At 56.7% G+C, this 18,906-nt stretch overlaps 6 protein-coding genes across 6 annotated transcripts; 3 read left to right on the top strand and 3 right to left on the bottom strand.

The window, feature by feature from the left end:
- Positions 1-1,896: 1,896 nt before the first annotated feature.
- DICSQDRAFT_92028 (uncharacterized protein) lies at positions 1,897-4,056 on the top strand (the record flags this gene model as incomplete). Its single annotated transcript, XM_007369604.1, has 6 exons — positions 1,897-1,965; positions 2,156-2,336; positions 2,389-3,052; positions 3,109-3,534; positions 3,589-3,761; positions 3,817-4,056. Coding segments are annotated over exons 2-6 (1,656 nt in total), but the record flags the coding sequence as incomplete, so codon positions are not given.
- Positions 4,057-5,278: 1,222 nt separating this feature from the next.
- DICSQDRAFT_129394 (uncharacterized protein) lies at positions 5,279-7,845 on the bottom strand (the record flags this gene model as incomplete). Its single annotated transcript, XM_007369603.1, has 5 exons — positions 5,279-5,337; positions 5,419-6,142; positions 6,201-7,217; positions 7,301-7,497; positions 7,590-7,845. 5 exons carry the CDS (start codon positions 7,843-7,845, stop codon positions 5,279-5,281), a joined length of 2,253 nt encoding a protein of 750 aa, XP_007369665.1.
- Positions 7,846-10,128: 2,283 nt separating this feature from the next.
- Positions 10,129-11,096, top strand: DICSQDRAFT_129393 (SWIB-domain-containing protein; the record flags this gene model as incomplete). The annotated part of the gene is made up of 3 exons (XM_007369602.1): positions 10,129-10,667; positions 10,811-11,005; positions 11,063-11,096. The coding sequence occupies 3 exons, from the start codon at positions 10,129-10,131 to the stop codon at positions 11,094-11,096; spliced, it is 768 nt and encodes a 255-aa protein (XP_007369664.1).
- A 533-nt stretch (positions 11,097-11,629) lies between these two features.
- DICSQDRAFT_111504 (protein prenylyltransferase) lies at positions 11,630-12,837 on the bottom strand (the record flags this gene model as incomplete). The annotated part of the gene is made up of 2 exons (XM_007369601.1): positions 11,630-12,713; positions 12,782-12,837. The coding sequence occupies 2 exons, from the start codon at positions 12,835-12,837 to the stop codon at positions 11,630-11,632; spliced, it is 1,140 nt and encodes a 379-aa protein (XP_007369663.1).
- A 190-nt stretch (positions 12,838-13,027) lies between these two features.
- Positions 13,028-17,207, bottom strand: DICSQDRAFT_183101 (HCP-like protein). The gene is made up of 10 exons (XM_007369600.1): positions 17,103-17,207; positions 16,997-17,051; positions 16,595-16,944; positions 15,442-15,739; positions 15,184-15,386; positions 14,628-15,135; positions 14,235-14,576; positions 13,891-14,177; positions 13,667-13,832; positions 13,028-13,615 (listed from the first exon to the last, which is right to left on the bottom strand). The coding sequence occupies exons 1-10, from the start codon at positions 17,184-17,186 to the stop codon at positions 13,062-13,064; spliced, it is 2,847 nt and encodes a 948-aa protein (XP_007369662.1). The 5' UTR covers positions 17,187-17,207; the 3' UTR covers positions 13,028-13,061.
- Positions 17,208-17,483: 276 nt separating this feature from the next.
- DICSQDRAFT_111501 (uncharacterized protein) lies at positions 17,484-18,890 on the top strand (the record flags this gene model as incomplete). The annotated part of the gene is made up of 2 exons (XM_007369599.1): positions 17,484-17,607; positions 17,658-18,890. Exons 1-2 carry the CDS (start codon positions 17,602-17,604, stop codon positions 18,888-18,890), a joined length of 1,239 nt encoding a protein of 412 aa, XP_007369661.1. The 5' UTR covers positions 17,484-17,601.
- Positions 18,891-18,906: the final 16 nt, after the last annotated feature.

Genomic DNA, 18,906 nt, shown 5'->3' with positions numbered 1-18,906 from the left:
CAAACTACTGTTATATCCTACGTAAGTTGACTGATAAGAACGTTGTAGAGTTGGGTTCATTCCAGTGATGTACACAATATAGTGGACTAGTAAGTACCAAGTAAATTCCTCTAAGGTGGCGGGTGAATTAGTAAGAGTAAGGTGGCAGAAGCGAAGCGCCCCCGGGCTCGACCTTTTGTGTCTAGAGCCCGGTATCTCCCGACAACACGGGACCATTGTGATGACATCACGACCCAGACTCCATCCATTGAGATCCGCCTCTCAGCCATCATGATCTAGTCGCCACCCATTCAGATCCCGGTCCGGGCCATACAGATGCTATCTAAAGGGAAATATCTCGGCTCTCGATGGCTACTCAAGACCGGCCCGTATTTGGGCCGTTGAGATGTATTTGGATGCATTAAGATGCCGATCGGGTTTTTCCGACACAATCATTGGTCACGCGCATTTTGGTTATGAATCCGTAGACGTTGTGATGAGCGTGGCCGAGACATAGATGCTCACTCACTACTTGTATGACGATCGTCATTAATGTCACCAGCGAAATGGAGCCGAGACCAGTGGTACGGTGGATGATGTCGATGACTCGTATTATATATTTGTTCCAGAAAGCGGCGCGGTTGGTCTCGAAAAGGCGCCGTTGTGCTTGGCCGGACCGATAAGCCGCGATGCCAGCGTCTGCAAACCTCTTTTGGGGTCATTTGACAACCACGGCCGCCCGGGCGAGCCATGCCGGGTTCTCAGATCGGAGCCTTCAAGCTGATACTTGACTTACATTATTGGACAAATCGAGAGCAAGATTTGTCCTAGGCAGTGTTATGCATCCACTGAGTGGCCCCACTACCCAACGGCGGAACAAACACGCGTAAATAGGCTCAACTTCGCCGGCCGCCCGCCAACGACCGTTGTAAGAAAGCGAGATTCTGAGATTCAGCTACGGCGAACTGAGTCATGAATTAATTAGTCCGCTCTCGCGCATATGTCTGACGGCACATGTTGGCAAGAGGCAGGGGTGGATTAACTCAAGCGCATGAGGCCAAGTTGCCAACACAATTGAGCTCATGCACAATCTACCAGACTCCGATGCAAATACGAGGGTGCCCTGGCCGCTGACTACGCGTCCAAGACCCACCTTTGCTGGAAGGCGATCAACACGGTGGGCAAAGCGCGGTGACCCAGGTGAGGAAATCTGTGCTGAATGTCCGAGCAACGCAACGTGCCAATATAATTTGATTAATTTCCGAGTTCACAAAGAGCGATACAAAGGCCAAGTGGAACTCTTAGGGTGACGTTGCGTCGCACGGAAACGGTGCCGCACATATATCACTGCTTGGAGTATGGCGATTTGCCCGCCGTGTTGCGCTCCGGGACGCGGCTATTCATATCTCGAGATTCCGGTAAGACACTGCAGCGGAGATGACTTGCAAGCCAGCCAAACCCGCAAAGCGCAGCGAGGCAACGCCGCCAAAAACTGCTCAAGCAACGGCCACGTCACCTTCCGTGGGCCTAAAACAAGAATCTTTATGCTCACCGCACGGCCGCTACTACCAGTTGTCACGGCACGTTGCACAGCCACTCCTAACCACGCCGTTGACAAACCGGGTTATCACATATGTCTCCTTTACTATATTTCCATCCTGTGACACAGCTATAAGCGTGGATAAATTGATGGTAGATGCAGACCCAGAAGCCGTTCCTGCGTTTGTGGCAGAACGAATAGTACGTTGCCGAGAGGGAACATGAACGACGCGTGTGACCAGCAAGGTCACATTTATTCACGGAGCGCGCAAAGTCGGCGCTAGACCAATCCAACTTGCTCTCTCCCAACCACCACCCGCCGCCGCTCACCATTGTTCTCCTGTCTGGGCTTGAATTAAGTTCAGAAATCTGTGTTTTGCGTCACTGGTTCTACTTGCTTTGTAGCTCCGCTGCGGCCCAGGCAATCGTACCCCGATATATAAATCATCTACCGGTATGTTCAGGTTTGTTCACCTTTCCCAACCACCACCCGATATTCCACTCCAACTCTCACAATCACCGCCCTTGTTTTACTGTTACTCAAAATTTCTACGATGTCTCGTGTCTCCGGCAATGCTCCCGCCTCCCCTTCCAAGTACCGTCGAAACAACCCTTTCAGGATACTGAAAAGCACTAAACAGGGAGCCCGGGACGAACTACGAAACATGGTGCACGGAAAGTCATACATCTGCACTCTCGAATCTCTCATCCAGAACTTTATGCCGGAGCACAAGTCGACCTCCAAGAAGACCGTCAACAACATCTTCGCTGGTGTCCCAACCACCTTCTCGTCGGAGAAGGCCATGTACGGGTGCATCGTGAGTTGTCGCTCTCTGTTTTCCTGTCTTCTCCACTAACAGCAGGTTGTAGGTTGATCGACTCAACGGATCTCACCTGTTTCCCGGGAGGAAGTTCGTAGCCACTCCGTACAAACCGGACAAGAGCGACGCGACGAAGCAAGCCATCGACTGTGGGATGTACGCATCCGCTCATGCTCCGAAGGAGGAATGGACCGACCTTGGCGAGGAATCCCGACGCTTGAACTGGTCGCGGCTGGAGCTCGGCATCGAGTGTAAGGTCAAGGCGAACCTCGATCCCTTCGACGAGTGGCAGGACGGCGACGAGCCGGTAGCTCAAGGAAGGAAGGACGTATGGGGACAGCTTCTCTCGTACGCCGACCTCGTCTTCCGATACCAGCAGCGTCTGTTCCACTACACGGTGATCTTCTTCGGCCATTACGCTCGCGTCATCCGCTTCGATCGCTCTGGCGTTGTCGCCTCCGACAAAATCAACTACGCGAAGGATGGCTCCCGGCTCACAGAGTTTCTTGTTCGATACTGCCGTATGAAGGAGACGAACCGTGGGCACGATCCGACGGCCACTCGTATCGAACGCACCGATGATCTTTTCGATAAGCTCAAGAAGCACGGGAAGAAAGCTGTGGCGGAGTCTCCCGAGGGCCACATTCCCCAACTATTCGATGCTACTCTCGACGAGTCCTGGCCGTGGTGGAAGCTCGAGGTTTTCAACGAGGGTGCCGACGGGGAGGGTGCCGATGGGGAGGGTGCCGACGAGGATGGTGCCGACGAGGGTACCGACACATGGCAGTCGTGGGCAAACCGCACTTCCTGTCTGATGGTATCGTGGGGCGTGGAACTCGTGGTTACATTGCCGTTCCTCTCAACAGCTCGGGAGAGCCCACCGGATCCTTTGTGTATCTGAAGGACGCGTGGCGGGTCAACCACCCCGGCATGGAGAAGGAGGGGGATGTCCTTCGCGCTCTCAATAAAGCAAAGGTGCATCATGTCCCTACCGTTGTTTGTCATGGCGACCTCCCGGGCCAAGACACGTTGTCCTACAACAATTGGGCTCAATACCATTCCGACGAAACCCCGGAAAAATGCCCTTTAAAGGCGCATCAGCACTATCGTGTCGTTGAAGCCGAGGTGGGGAAGCCACTCTCCCAGTTCGCCAACGGCCGTGAGCTTGTAGTCGCTATACTGTGTTGCATTGTCGGTGAGTGCTAGCCCCACAGTATGGATGTGGCGCCATGCTAACGTGCATACACAGCCCACAAGGAGGCGTGTGCAGCGGGCTATATCCACAGAGACATAAGCGCCGGTAATATCCTTCTTTACAAGAACGCCAGTGGTCAATGGGTTGGTCTCCTCAATGACTGGGAATTGTCAAAAGCGTACATCGATGACAAGACAGAAGAAGGGAATCGCCAGGCCGATAGAACTGTACGTGGTCCTGAATCTCATCGTTATATCATTGTTCTGACGATTGGAAATCCAGGGGACATGGCAGTTCACATCGGTGCACGCTCTCGTAGATCACACGAAGATCATCAAGATCCCCGATGACCTCGAATCCTTCTTCCACGTCATGCTCTACTTCGCTATCCGCTTCCTCCCTCATAATTGCCCGCACGGCGCCGGCCAGCTGTTGTTCAGCTGCTTCGATGACTACAGTCCCGGCGAAGCGGGTTTCACTGCGGGTGCCGCGAAGTCTGCTGCAATGCACACTGGCGAGATCGACATCACTCTCATCACGCATGGCAAGAAAGACGCCTCGGGCAAGAATGTGGACGAGCGTCTCGAGTTCCACTGGCCGAGGAAGAAGAACGCTGACGGGACGGACGATGTGACACAACCTGCTAAGGAGCACCCCATCGATCCCATTATCACCGAGCTTCTCCGTTGGTTCAAGGCATTGTACGCGCAAGACAAGAAGCCGGACGAAGTCCTTCGTGACTCCAGCCACGGTGACGACGCCGATGAGGTTCTAGACAAGCCGGACACAGCATGGCTGGCAACGATCGCTGCCAAGCGATCTTCCAGCTCTACTTCCGTCGATCCGCATGCAGGGGAACCTACAGAAGCTCAAAAAGAAGAGTTGCGTAAGGTTGCTGAGAAGCTGGCCAGCCACGACGCCATGGAGGAGCTTCTGCTTCAATATATTGAGACCCGCTCATGGCCTGCTCGCGACAAGGGTGCCGACAAGAAACCCAAGGAAGGCTACAGTCCTCCAAGGGACAACATCGCTCTCACGTCAACGCAGGTTGGGTCGACAAAGCGAACGCTAGATGACGGAGAGGTCTCCACATCGAAGCGCATGCGGAGCAAGTCTTGATACTTCCGGAGAAGTCCTGTGCCGTCCTTCGTTCGCCATCACCATGTACGCTGCACACAGCATCCAGTCCCATCTTTCCGAAGTAGCGTCAATCTCGACCTTGCCATTGGTATCTTCTAGTCGTGTTTTGTGTCATTGATTCGGACCAACCCCTCAGAGATATATACCACCGCATTCCGCCCGTAGCACACGCCTCGATGCATGTTACTCTAATCCAGCATAACGTCCACTCTTGTTGACATTGCATACGGAACGTCCGTCTTGTCCAGACTCGCCGTACATGGCCATCTGACCCAAATGTTACTTCTGTCGACGCGCGTAAGTTTCATATACACTCAGACTTTTTGCTTGGGGGCGAATAGACGCGCATAGCTGGATCACAGATATTCCCTTCTAAGGCTCCGGGATGACCAGGGATGCCGTACTACAAGCTTTGCCTATTCAGCGACCGTGGAACGCAATTCCACTCGCCAACACTGAAGCCGTGGCTTGAACACTTGTATCGATTAGTTGTGGATCCGACAGCCCAAACCGCACTAACACTCCTCGGTAGCAAGGATAAAAAAGTCCCATGTGTACAGGCAGATCTGTACATCCTGTGAGCACAGTGACAGTCCATCAAATACTAGCCCGTTGGGCTGAAGTCGATACAAAATACGATGGGGCCTATTGAAGCGAAGCGATCTGTACGCGAAGACAGATAACCAAGTCAGCTGTATCTTTGCCAGTGACCAAGTAGAGCGAGCGGGACAGATGAGTACTCACGATCACGCGCAATGCGATTGTGCGCTCGGTACCCGCCATGTGGTACGTTGGGCCAGTCGTCTTCCGACTCCGAGTCCGAATCAACCCCACCGTGGCTACCAGCGCTATTGTCGTCCGAGTCCTCTTGCCAGTGTCCTCCCTGCTCTTCCTGTACCTCTTCCCCTTCCTCTGCATCCATGTACTCCACTCCTTCATCTTCATCGGCAGCATTCAATGTAACAGCCAAAGGTCCAGCGCCAGGGGTCTCAGTCAGAATGTCTTCAACCTGTGACCCACTCCCGGAAGCCACGACAACCTGATTAGTCTCTTCCGCAACCCCGTCTTCCACATCCCATCCCGCATCTACCTGCGTCGCAGCATCCACAGTTATGTTGGCGCCCGCGAGCAGCCCCTCGTCATCCTCACGCTCGTGTTCGTCGCCTGACGGCGTGTTTCCGCCAATCATCCCAAGCCGCCTGAAGAAGTCGATGTTATCGGGCTTGTACATTGCATCCCACACGAAGAACAGCTTCGTCTCCGTCATTTGCATGCACGTCACCTTCGCCAGTTGCCGCCGGTCGTGGTAGAACGGGAGGGAGACGAAAGTCATATACGGGAACGAGATCCCCGCGTCGATCGCGGACTGCGGTATACCGTGCACGCGTCTGCGGCCTGTCAGCACGAGGTCCTCGTCTATCAGCCCGTGCTTCAAGGGGTCGAGCGTCGCGGCGTACACCCCAGATGTCTGTGGTAAGCGCATTGTTAGAGGTCATGACAAGAAGCGCAAGCTGGCTGAAACGTACGGTGACAAGACCCAGGCGACCATGATCCGAGGCGAGGTATATGGAGAAGTGTTCGTCTGTGCCGCCGAGGCGCGGGATCGTCTTTCCGCTTTCGAGCGCCGCAGTCTGTAGCGGTATCTCGCCGCGAACGACGCGCATGAAGTCGCGGATGACGAAGACCCGGCTGTCGCTGAGATGTGCAGCGAGGTCCTTCCCGTCGTTCGCAACGTGCACTGTGAGGCAGTGGTGGGTTAGCCGAGTTCGATCCCTCGGCTGGCAGCCCTCGAACTCAAACAGCATGTGAAGAATGTCCTGCCCATACGATGCGCTGTGGCCGCACCAATAGGACCGCAGAGAGCACTCACCAGACGAAAACTCCGCATAGCTCGCCGTATACAACGCCATGCTCACCGTCGGCTCACAGGGAAGCCTGACCGCCTCTCCGGGACCGGCGACCTTCTGTCTCGCAACCGCAGGGTCGAACTGCACCGCGATTCTAACATCCGAATACACAAATTGGTAGCTGGGGATCTCCAATAACATATTCCCGTTGCTCCTGTCGAAAATCCTCAACGCCGACGTCGAGCACACGAAAACGTGGTCCGCCGAGAGCTCGACGTAGTTGATGTCGCCCTCGCCCGCGTTGCCTTGAACGTTGTCGAACTCCCGCTCGAGCCTCGTTGTCACGACGTTCCACACAAACGCACGCCGCAGGCCACATACAAGCAAGCACGGGTACACAAACCGGTACGCCCGCCCAAATTCGGCCGTTTCAATCAGCGCCCAAGGGCGGAAGTGGCCTTTGGGGACCTCATTGGGAGGTGAATCTAAGCCGGGAACAGGAGCGTACGCATGCGCCGCCGCGGCCGAGGCTTGGAGCTGGGAGTCGGTGGGTCTGGTAACGCGTGGGAGGGTGGACGTAGACTCGGTGGCGGGCCAGAGAGACGCGAGTCGCCAGACTTCTTTGGCGGCGCCGAGGCGATCGAAGATGAGGAACCCGTTCTCGTACTCGCAGTGTGCGTGCCGGCGCACGTACGACTGCGTGTCGTGTGATTCCGTTTAATGAGGACGCACATTCATGAGCAAATAAGGGGAAAGTTAAAAGAGAAGGGAGAGCGCACCGCGTCGAGTCTCCATAGGACCTCCGTCGTGTCGAGATCGAAGACAGTCAGTCCGCCGAACTCGTGCGTCGTGATCAGGATACCTTGTTCTTCGTCCACCTTTAGCCGGTGCACGTCGTACGGGTGGCGGCCGTAGAACTTTGTGCGCGCGTCCCTCACCCCGAGCCAGTTTCGCTGCAGCTCGAAGTACATCCGGCCTGTGTGCGCGTACGCCAGCCGTCAGCGTCTCACAACTCAACTACGTACGTAAAACAAACAAGACGCGGGTTCGAAAAAAAACATCGCTTACAATAATGGTACCAGTTCGGCGCATCCTGGAGAAACTTCAACCTCTGGTGCGCGCTCTTCGCATCCGAGAGAACGGTGTTGATCGAATCGACAAAATTGTGCAGCAGCGCGGCGTGGTGGTAGATCGTCGACTCGTGCTCGCGACAAAATGCGTCCCAGCCGCGCGACGCGAGCCGGAGGCTGCGTAGCGTTTGCACAGGGAGGAATGCGACGATGCGGAGCAAGAGCTCTGCAGGGAGAGAGTCCAGCGAGGGCATGCTCAAGGACCGCTCTGTTGAGGAGACGTCAGTACATGTGTTTGGTCGCAGAGAGTGAGGTATAAAACAGAAACGCAGCGTGAGGCGCGGGCTAGCACCACGCATTCACGTAACGCGACACTCGCTAACTTCACACATGGATACAGGTCTGCCGACCGGCCTGGCCGCAGTCGGGCACTATGCTCGCCTATGAGGCCACGTCCAATACCACCGATCTGAGTCCGCGCGCAAGCCAAAATTGTTCTGAGTGCCGCGCCACAGTAGGGGAAGACAGAAGATGATGGCGAGGCGCATCGTTGACATAGAAGCCGTGCCTTCCTGTGCCACTCCTGCAGTGGGCCGTAAAAAGCGCTCTCGGACTTTGACCGCGAGTGTAGCGTGTGACCTGCAGCGTGCCATCAGCATGCCAACAACTACCCTTTGCCACACGGGTTCCGATCGTAGGCGAATATCGTACTCCTTTCCAATCATTTGTGCACCCTCAGATGAGCATGCGCATGAGGCATCCACAGCCTCAACGCGTATGTGGACATGTCACTATGCAGACAAACAAAACGGAATGCGGCGCCCGTGTTAGAACAGGGTCAGCAGAGTTGCGTTAAGATCTTTGAGGTCGTGCGGCGAGGTGTGATCGACCGCAGCACCGCCATTGAAGGAAGTAGTGAGAAGGAATCAATGCCTGCTCTCTTCGAACAATTTGCATCCGGTCATCTCTCTGACCAAAGGCATGCCCGGAGACGCAATAGGGGTGCTCAATTATGGTGGCCACTGGCCACTGGTCGCGTTGAAGGGCAATTGAAATTTGATGGAGGCCAATGAGCTAGCCGAGACTCGCCGCTCAAGTCGTCTTCGACAGCTCTGCAACGATGCTGACACGTGTCCCCCCGCACGAGATCCTTTGAGTTTGGTGTCAATCGACGTGCATGGCTCTCGTCTTCAACATACTCGAAATTCACGCTTGTCGCTGTCTTGATACGAGCGGTAGACCCATAGAATGGGAAGGAACGCGAAGCCCGACGTCGCTCGCTTGCCAAATGCGGGACACTCGGCTACATAGTTCAACAGTCCCCATCAATTGCCTCTCAACGCGACCAGTGGCCAATGGCCACCATAGTTGAGCACCCCTAGTGGGCATCCTGAATTTCTGCGCCGGGGTGCTCGAGCGATCTGATCGCGTCCGAGACTGCGAAGGCTGGCAAGAACAATAGCCGGGAGACCAATACATGACTCGCGTTCTGCTCAGGCAGCCCCTCCGTGCAGACGGAGGGAGATACTGTGAGAGCTCACATCACGGTCAAGTACGAACGGAAGCGGGATAAATTCACCGGTTTGCATACCGAAAAACCATCTCGAAAAGAAAACATGCTCGTTTCGGTCAAAGAGGTGTCCAAGATGTGAATCCACTTCCACCGAGAGCCTTCGAGACTCCATTCGCTGGATGGTTCGCTCCCACATGTTTCAACTCCCAACCCATTGCAGTGTCATTTCGCTCTTTGAAAGGAGGAAAGTGTCTGCCTGGGCACCTCACTCGCGATCGAAGGCTGCGCTGACTCAAGGCATGGAGACCTGATTGGACTGGCGTCAGGCTACTGCCGGACCTCTCACACAAGTCCTAGCAGGAGGTGGATGGCCTGATCTCGCAGAATGATATTCTCCATGGAATTCTGGCCCCGTCAGCGGTGTATCGTCGCGGGGATCGCGTTCATTGAATGAGGGAAAGCTTAGCCTTGATCGAGGGAAGTGAGCAGCGAGATGTCGTCGCGGAACGCTCGGGTCACGTTCTTGGCCGTACTTCTCGTATAGGCGGCCAAGATGTTCTGCGGAGAACAGGGACGGGACAGCCTCGCAATCAGACGCACCTCCGACGCGGTTCTCCATGTCCCGGCGTGTAGCTTTGAGAGAGACACACGCGGAGGACGCTGTGTGCGAGGATGGCGCACTGGCAGGAATTGCTGAGCATCCTCTGGTGCCTAGCATGCGTGATAGCAGCCCTTAGATCGACAATCGCACTGCCGCAAAAAATACAAGAAATAGAACATGAGAAGGAGATGATACTCACCAACGTTGGGATATGCAGCGGCGACACAGATGAGGGGACGGTACTGGCGTAGGCCACATCTCGATCGGGATCGACCCCTTTGTGGCCCTCCCGGCATGCACGTGGTATAGTCACGTGGTATCGGGCGTCTTGTTCGAGGCCAACGTCTCTGGGCGCTGTCCAGCGACGCTCACCGGTAGTCGTCGGCGACACTAGTGCGTTCTCCCGTCTCTCCTCTTGCCACAATGTCCTCCCAGCTTCACGGTCTCGAACCGAGAATACGTGCCATCCTCACCGCGCCCGGAACAGACCTCGCGACCATTAGCGCAAAACGCGTCCGCAAGCAGCTCGTCCAGGATGATCCCTCCCTCTCCCACTTTGTCAAGGAGCAGAAGGACGAGATAGAGGACTTGATTGCTCAGGTGTACGAGCAGATATGTGAAGACGGCAATGGGGACGATGACGAGGTAGAGAGCAGCACGGTGTCCAAGCGCAAACGCGAGGACGCGTCGGATGACGAGCGCACGGCCGCCCCGAAGAAGACCAAGAAGACGAAGACGAAGCAGCAGAAGACGGACGAGGAGATCGCGCGCCAGCTGCAGAGCGAGATCAATGGCCGCGGCCGCAGCTCGCGCGCCGGAGCGTCGTCTACAAAGAAAGCCAATGGCACGAAACGCGGCAAGAAGAAGAGCGCAGACACCGTCGGTTCGGACGGCGAGGAGGCCGAGGGCGAGGGCAAGAAGAAACGTGGCGGTGGCGGGTTCAAGAAGGAGTACATGCTCAGGTACGTCTCTGTCTTTCCCCTTCCCCACGGCCTCCGAACTCCGAATGCTTTTATGTTCTCCTCCTGGCTAATTTGCGTGACTGTACCCATGTCCTTCTTTGCCCGCAACATAACCGCTAACCCCGAGTGTGCCCTCCCTACAGCGAGCCGCTTGCCGCTCTCCTAAGTGTCGATAAGCTATCCCGTCCACAAACCGTCAAGCAGCTCTGGACATACATCAAGGCGAACAACATGCAGAACCCCGAGAACAAAAAGGAGATCATCTGCGACGACCGCTTCCGGGCGATATTCAAGTGTGACCGTATTGATATGTTCAAGATGAACAAGGAGCTTGGCCAGTGCGTAGTTCGTTTTGCGTGTGTTGATAGCACTTCCGCTTAGGACGCATCCTACAGGCATCTGTACGAGCCACCTGCGGTGGCGGAGTAGCATCGTTCGGTACGAGCGGGGTCGAGGACGTAGGAGGGGCGGTCCGTCTTGACCTCTATCCATGTCCTCCTGCTACGTTCCCGGCCGCGCCAAATCATGCGTTGTCCACCCGCACGCAAACCATACACTGGCGTCTCCTCGTCACGCACTACTTTTCCAGGATGACATCGACTAGAGCACCCGGGCCACACACAAATACAGAGGGAACTGGATGTGGGACTGCATAAAGGAGGGGGGTCTCGTCTATATCATACAAATCTTCTACGCGACGCGTACGTGTGTGTATTCTACAACGCCTCCTTACTGTATATAGTACACCTTCGATATCATACTCCAGGAACATGATGACGCGCTCCTACAGCACATGCGTGCGTGCTCCTTGCTATCCCTCCCTGTCTTTCACGTCTGCTTTTTGTAAGTATGAAAGTAGGGCTGCTTCGGAGGTGACGTTCACTTCACCCCCTGCTGCTGCGGCTATCTTGTGGACGAGCCTTGCATCAACCGCATTCCTCTTATGCTATTTGTATTGTCTGTCAGCGCCCACACAACCCTGAGCTGTCGTGCGCCCTCACCAGCCAGATCTTCCAAGCCGCAAAACGGACCGCGTGCGCGTGAGCCGCCACACTTTCGTGGGTCGCCCCCGTTGATGCGAGGTGGACCCCAATCAGCTCCCAGACCTCCTTTTCGCCACGCTCTTCGCAAGAGCCGAAAGGGAGGCTCACGGAGACGGCCCCGCGGAGGTAGAGCCAGAGCGACTCGTGCCCAGGAAACGCCTTCACAAGCTCCAGCGCATGCGCGTACACCTCCGCGGAAGCGGCAGATGACCGCCCTAACGCTGCGTCCACACGACAGCCGCGAACGAGGCCCTCGAGCCGGCAGCAGTACTGCATCGCAGAATAGTCCGAGACGTGCCGCTCGATCCACTCTCGTACGCGCTCGCGCTCTTCGCTCAGCACCTCGACGAGCTCTTGGGGGGGAGGCTCAGAGTGAGAGGCGCGCTGGAAGTGGAGGAGCGCGACGAGGGCCTCCGCGCAGAGGAACCGGTGCGCCCACGCGTGGTAGTTGCGCGGGTAAGCCTCGCACGCGCGCTCGACGACGCTGAACTCCCTCTGGAACGCGGGTGCGTCGAGGGCGAGCCCGAAGAGTGTGTCGACGCCGTCGCCTTGGCTTTGGGAGAGTGGTTCTACGTCTGCGGAGGGCCGCGGGGCGAGAGGTGCTAGAGGGTAGATGTGCCGGAGGAGCCAGCGCCGGTGGGCCCAGAGTACGGACTGCTTCGCGCCCTCGCGCATCATCAGGAGCGCATCCGTGAAGCGCAGCTCGTGCGACGCTGACAACGACGAGCCGGCGAGGACGAGCCGTTTGCGGGCGTTGAGCGCGGTCTGGTGCGCGGGGTTGACCAGGAGGAGAACGGCGGTAGATGTAAGCACCTCGGACGCCACGTCGGGCCCATCGCGGAGGCGGGCGGGGCGGAAACGCACCACGGCCTGAAGGTAGGCTTTGTATGCGACTTTATGAGGGACGCCGAGGTTGTCGTCGATGAAGAGAAACGGCGCGTGCGTCGCGGGAGCGGACAAGAGCCATTCTGAGCCGTCGCCTGGGAGAAGTTCAATGGAGATCCTACAAGGTGGATGGACGTTAATTTCCATATCGGTGTTCAGGGTGTGATTGTGCAGCCACATACTCACGGAGGGATGTTGAGCAATTGACCTAGCTTAGAGCTCAGTTGTATGCTCTCATCCATTATGGCTGTTCTAGTTCAAGGGACTATCTTGCTTGCACAGCATTCTACCTAGAATTCACGTCTGCGTATCCTATCTGACATGCGCTATACATCAATACCAACCTTGTCAGCGTTTGTGCACTTGGTGTGCTTGCGAGCAAGGTCAGCCCAAAGCATTATCAGCGGAATATCATGAAATATTCCCGAGCAGCGAGATAGTATGTTACACATCGTTCCGGTCCTCACTACCGCAAAATCGCCCAATCATCCCTCGCGGGATCCCCAGGCGGCGGGAACACGCCATTCGCTCCTTGAACCTGCTGCTGATCTGGCTGGCCTCCACCCCCTTGCCGTCTCCGTTCCTCCTCCTCTCTCCTGATCCGGTCCACCCACCGCCCGCGCACATACAGCAACACGGACACCATCAAGCACAGTACGACCAACAACATCGTCTCTGCGAACTCGTCTACGTCCTCCTCTTCGCGGTACCGCTGGCCCCGTATCGCCGCGTCGAAGTAGTCCTCGGGCCCGAAGTCGCCGCCGCCCTCGCGGTCCCGCTCAGCAGCCTCTGCCTGACGCCGCTCTCGCGCCCACTGCACGGGATCCTCTTCTTCTCGCGCGGCGCGCCGGTCGCGGTCGTCGTGCTGCCCGCGCTTGCGTCTGTTGAACTCGTCCCGGGCTTTGCCCATGTACCACGCGCCATCATCGGCAAACTCGTCGACTTCATCGAGCGAAGGCTGCTTAGGGCCTTGATCGGCATCGCCTTCGATCTCGGGTTGGTCGTAGTAGGATCGTGCTGCTGCGAAGGCGATGAGCTAGATGGACACATTATAGGCGTAGGGCGACCTACCGTTGTCTTCGTCGCTATCCCAGATAGTGAGGCCATTCTTGCCACCCATGACAGTGTGCCAGATGCTGCGTGCGTGGAGCTTCAAGAGGGACAGGAGAACAGGAAGGTATGCTTCGCTATTGGTTTCATACGCGAGGTCGTAATGCCGCTTCGCGAGGTGGAAGTCCTACCGTCCATTCCTCGCATCAGCGATACCGCCGTGTCGACGAGAGCGAGCAGCTCACCTGAGGCACCCCAATACCATTCTCGTACATCCACCCCAAGTTCCACATCGCGAGGGCGCTCATCTGGGTGTCCGCCGCAGACTGGTAGTATCCGGCAGCCTTCTCCCATCGTACGGACTCCGACTCATCCGGTACGCCCAGCCCGTGATAGTAGTAGTCTCCGACCTTCACCAGAGCGTCGACGTTCCGTTGTGCAGCGGACCGGATCCATTGCGTCAGTGCCAGCCGAGCAGTATCATTTGAGGGAGACTGAGGGGCAAAGCGAGTGAAGCGCAGTATACTCTTGTCTGTACGGCACCGTGTCAGCGTTATGTACTGACACAGGTGGGTGATGACAGACGCACCCTGGTCCAGAACGTAAGCCAAGTTATTCTGTGCAACTTCATACCCGCGCTCGGCGGCAATCCACCACCTGAGCATTGCCATCTCGCTGCCCCTCTCCGTACCCAAGCTCCACGCATAGTCCGCGTCCCGTAGCAGGTCTTCTTCCCATGTACCACGCTCCGCGACAAGCTTGTAGAACGACACTGCAATGGCGCACGAACTGCCCGCGATCTCAGGGGGAAGCATTGTGCTCCGCGCTTGCCTGCCTTGGATATCAGCAAGGTAATAGTACGCCTCAAACGGAGAACCTTGACGGAGTGCCGTCTCAAAGTATGCCGTCGCGAGCTTCAGGTCGCCGCGCTCTGCATCCGAGTTAGTCCACGGCTGTCTGGTCATGCCCTGACTTCACTCACCATAATGGTATTTGCCGATGTTGACCTGGGCCTCCGCGAGCTCCTGCGTCGCGGCGGCGGCGAAGTGCGCCATCGCCTTCTTCACATCCTTCTTGCCATCTACTAGCCCATCACGCCAAATGATGCCCAGCCCGTTGTGCGACTCCTTCTCGCCGTAGTCCGCCCCTCGCTCAAACCACATCTTCGCGAGTACCGGATCCTGCTTCACACCTTCCCCGCGAAGATACATCCGTCCGAGGTAGCCGGCTGCGAGTGCGGCGTACCCGCTTTGCACGGGGGTCTCTTCCTTGGATGGCCGGTCGGGTTGTCGAGGATTCGCAGGGTCGCGCGGCCAGACCTGCCTGGCGATCCGGAGGAAGTAGTAGCGTGCGCGGTGAAAGTCACGAGGGACGATGCTCGCGCCGTCACCGCCAGATGCTGCGCCGCCGGGCGCACCGTAGATGCTGCCTTGATAGTAGATCTTGCCCAGTCGGTACGCAAAGTCGGTCTCCCCACGGTCCGCGTTGAACTAGGGTGTGTTAGTAAGGCTCATATCCTGCGTCAGGTGCGGACGTACAAGATAGTATTCCAGGAGGTCGTCCCATGTCTCTCCCGCAGCACGAGCATTTGCAGTCTTGATCACCGCACGCCCTGCGTTCAAGCCAGTAGACGCAACACTTGCACCCGGACCATAAACTCCTCCGTCAAGGTCTGACAATCGTGGTGGCTGTAGGGGGAGTGTACGTCCGCCAGGAGGACCGGATAGGAACTTGGCCATAGCTACGGGCACATCAGCACGAACCAATGGCCACCTACGGACAAGGCCTTCGCCCACCTTGTTCTGCCGCGTCCTCATACCAATCCAATGCCGCCATGCAATTTTCGGCGACACCAATTCCTGACCAGTACCGGTAGCCGAGCGCCATCTGTGCGCCCTTGTGGTTCCCATGTGCGGCGAATGTCAGGTAAAGTTGCGCCATCGCCTGGTCGACAGGTACCACGCTGTGGTATCCAGTGCTGTGGAAGAAACCGACCAAAGCTTGTGACGAAGCATTGCCAGTCACGTCTGCATGCGTTTGGAAGGACTCGTAGGCGGCGGTAGGATTTGAGGGGAAGTACGAATTCGGAGGGAACTGAACAAGGGGGCGTTAGGATGCAGATCATGGGGAAAACAAGGGGGAAACGTGAATTTCTGCGCACGGGACCCGTGCAGTCTGACCGCGACTGCGACCATCGGCGCCACAGTAGCCGGGGAGGAAATGCGAATTCTCGCGGTCGCGGTCGTCCGTCTCCCCCGTGAAACGGCTGTGTGCAAAAAGGGATAGAGGAGACTCAGCCCGCCCATCGGTCTCATGTTGGAGAATCTGCAGCAGTTCTACACGAGTGCCTACAGGAAACCGTGCGCTCTAACCGCGACTGCGACCGTGTAGTGACCACGGTCGGCGCCACAGTAACCGGAAACGAGAAATGGAACATTCGCGTACGTCGCGGTGGCGATCGTCCGTATTCCCCGGGAAACAGTCCTTTGCAAAAAGGGATAGAGGGAGTTCAGCCCGCCCATCGGTCTTCGTGTTTCAAGTACTGCAGCATTTCTACACGAGTGCCTAGAGGACTTGCGTAGATGTAGGATGTCCTGACAACACGAGTAGAGCATATTTGCCAGAGCCAAAGACATGAAAACCTGCACAACGCAACCTGCAGATAGTATACACATCATACCCACTGGCTTCAGACTAAGGGCACAAATCGATGGGCGATTATGAAGGGGTGCCAGCACCCTCGCGCCATACTGTACGTCGTACGCTGATGGCAAGGAGGCGCCACGCACTCTACATTATTGGTGAAGAGCAAGCGCTGCTTTGTATGAGTTCAATGAAGCTCTGAACAGGATAGCCTAGGCTGTGGAAAAGATGCTCTACTGCGACGACCAGTTTGCTGGGAAGACCGTGCGGGCGACCGGGGGCGCATGCGCGAGGAATGACACGTACCAAAGAGACCTGCCCAAGGGTGTAGAGGGCATCGGTATGCCCAAGCTCCGCCGCGTGTTGCAGCAGGTCAATGACCTTCACTGCCCTGCCCTTGAGTTCTTCGTCTTTCTTCCTCCCATTCGTGAGCTCGCGACCGAGCAAGTCCGTCACGACACTAGGCAGCCAAGAGTGATTGCGGAGCTTGGCCAATATTCGGAGCGCGCTGGCAATAGGTCCCTGGCCTTGCATGCTCGGCAAGAATGAGGAGAGGGGGACACTGGTGGAATGGTGCGCGGGTTCTTCTGACTGCATGGGAGGGAGTGCGGTCAGGGTGGCAAGCGTGGAGATGGCCTGCTTGTAAGCTCTAGATGCTGCATCATCAGAATTAGGGCCATGTTACGCGTGATCAAGGCAAGGAGATACCTTCTACGGCTGGGTCAATGACCTCGACGTCCTCCCCATGTTTCCTGGGTGTGTCCTACGCTCGGGATTAGCAACCATGTCACCAGTTCATCGGCCTTCTACTCACGTTCGCGCTGGCAAGAGCCGCAAATGCGACGACACAAAAGGCCGCCAGGCTCGCCTTACGAGACTTTCTCTTCGTGTATCCCATGTCCAGGGAGATGGAGAGTATAGGGTATGGCGGAGAGCTGGGCTGGGCAGGCGCGCAGCGTCACGCTTGGCCACGTCGTCTGACCCGACATCCGAAATTGGGACCCTAACCCTGTACCAGGGTTTGAGACTACAACCTCAGTAATTACGAGTTATTGATCCGTCCTGATTGCTGTTTAACGAAGGCTATTGCTAGGCTATTACGTCAAGCTCAGGATAATCTAAGCGAGGCCGTAAAGATCAGCCCTGCATTCACATGTGGGGTACCCAGACAGTGCTAGACCTTCCTTGTTACTCTGCCTCGACCTCCCCGTCCTTGCCAACCAGCGTTCCAGTGATACTGTCAAGTATAGCCAACAGCAAAGTCGCAAGCCGCTCGGGTTCTCAGTAGAAGTTGCAGTAGGACCTTCTCGGGTATGGCTGTGAGTACGCTTTGACGGCAGCTCTCGTTGGAATACTGACGACGTACTAGACTTATGATCACGCTTTAGAGCAAGTGCACGAAGCATACCGCCGCCTCACCCATGAACAACTTGTCCTCTTCCTCAAAGTCCGGCAGCTGCCTACAACCGGCACAGATGCCGAGCTGGCATCGCGCCTTGCCCAGTTCGACGTGCACAACTACCACTTCCCCTCGAAGGATGGTGCTGGCGACCCTGGTGGCTCCGGAGGACATCAGGAGGCCCAGCGGCCTCGCGCTCGGCAGGTTCTCGCCCCTGATCTCCCCGTTGAGGTTCTGGCCGAAATCATGGACCATGTCGGCGACTGGGAGCTCGCTAAAGCCGTCGGTGTGCCTACCTCTCTCCCGCAACCTCCGCCATGGACGCGCGCAAATGCATGCGACCATGCGATAGTGGCTGGCTTCATTCCTCTCATCCGGGCTTCTGACCCCATCACAACCAGACCGACGCGCGTCGGCGCGCTGCTCGCTGTGCGCTTCAGTTACGTGAATGTCCTGGAGTACTTCTTCTCCTACCACCGACAAATCTTCCTTTCCATGTACAAGGACGACCTCCTTCCCATCACCGCGTCCCTCCATGGGCGAACCGCAGTCCTCTCCTGGTGGAAACACGCACACGACCTACATCCTGACGTCATCCCCCTCCCAAGACCTCAGTCTGTGGCGGAAGCTATAGATGGCGCGTCGCGTAACGGACAAGTGGCGTCATTAGACTGGTGGCTACACTCGGGAATCCCGCTCGAGTATACCGAAGCCGCACTTGAAAGCGCCTCCTCAAAAAATCGCATTGCGGTCCTCGACTGGTGGAAAGACAAATCGACGGATCCGGTTTGGAAGCTCCCACTCAAGATTGGGCGCGTCATGGACATGGCGAGCACCGCGGGACATGTGGAGGTGCTCGAGTGGTGGGCAAGTTCGCAACTCGAGCCGAAGTACGATCGGCAGGCTCTCTATCATGCCTCTTGTCACGGAAAGGTCGAAGTTTTGCAATGGTGGCTGGGGAGTGGACTGCAGATGATTTTTGACCAGGAGGCCTTGACCGGTGCGTCGCGACATAACCGGCCGGAGGTGCTGGAATGGTGGGACAAGAGCGGCCTCCCCATTCAGTATCGCATGTGTGATATTGAAGAGGCGCTGGAGGACGCAATTGGTGGAGGAGAGGCGGCGCGCGAATGGTGGAGGAAAAAGGGGATCGACTTCAATACGAACGACAAGGAGTGGTCGAAGCTGCAGAATCTGAACTGACGGGCTTCTCATGTCT

Source organism: Dichomitus squalens (genome assembly GCF_000275845.1).
Source record: "Dichomitus squalens LYAD-421 SS1 unplaced genomic scaffold DICSQscaffold_52, whole genome shotgun sequence".
Taxonomy (NCBI): Eukaryota; Fungi; Basidiomycota; class Agaricomycetes; order Polyporales; family Polyporaceae; genus Dichomitus; species Dichomitus squalens.
The sequence above is the reverse complement of the archived record's forward strand: the minus strand, read 5'-3'. Positions and strand labels throughout refer to the sequence as shown.

Bases quoted from the DNA above. Each gene is read 5' to 3' on its own strand.
- DICSQDRAFT_183101 (XM_007369600.1), bottom strand. From the start codon at position 17,186: ATGGGATACACGAAGAGAAAGTCTCGTAAGGCGAGCCTGGCGGCCTTT. The intron at 15,136-15,183 runs GTACGTCCGCAC...AACACACCCTAG, and splicing joins ACCTCCTGGAATACTATCTT to TTCAACGCGGACCGTGGGGA. The intron at 14,577-14,627 runs GTGAGTGAAGTC...ACTCGGATGCAG, and splicing joins CATCGGCAAATACCATTATG to AGCGCGGCGACCTGAAGCTC.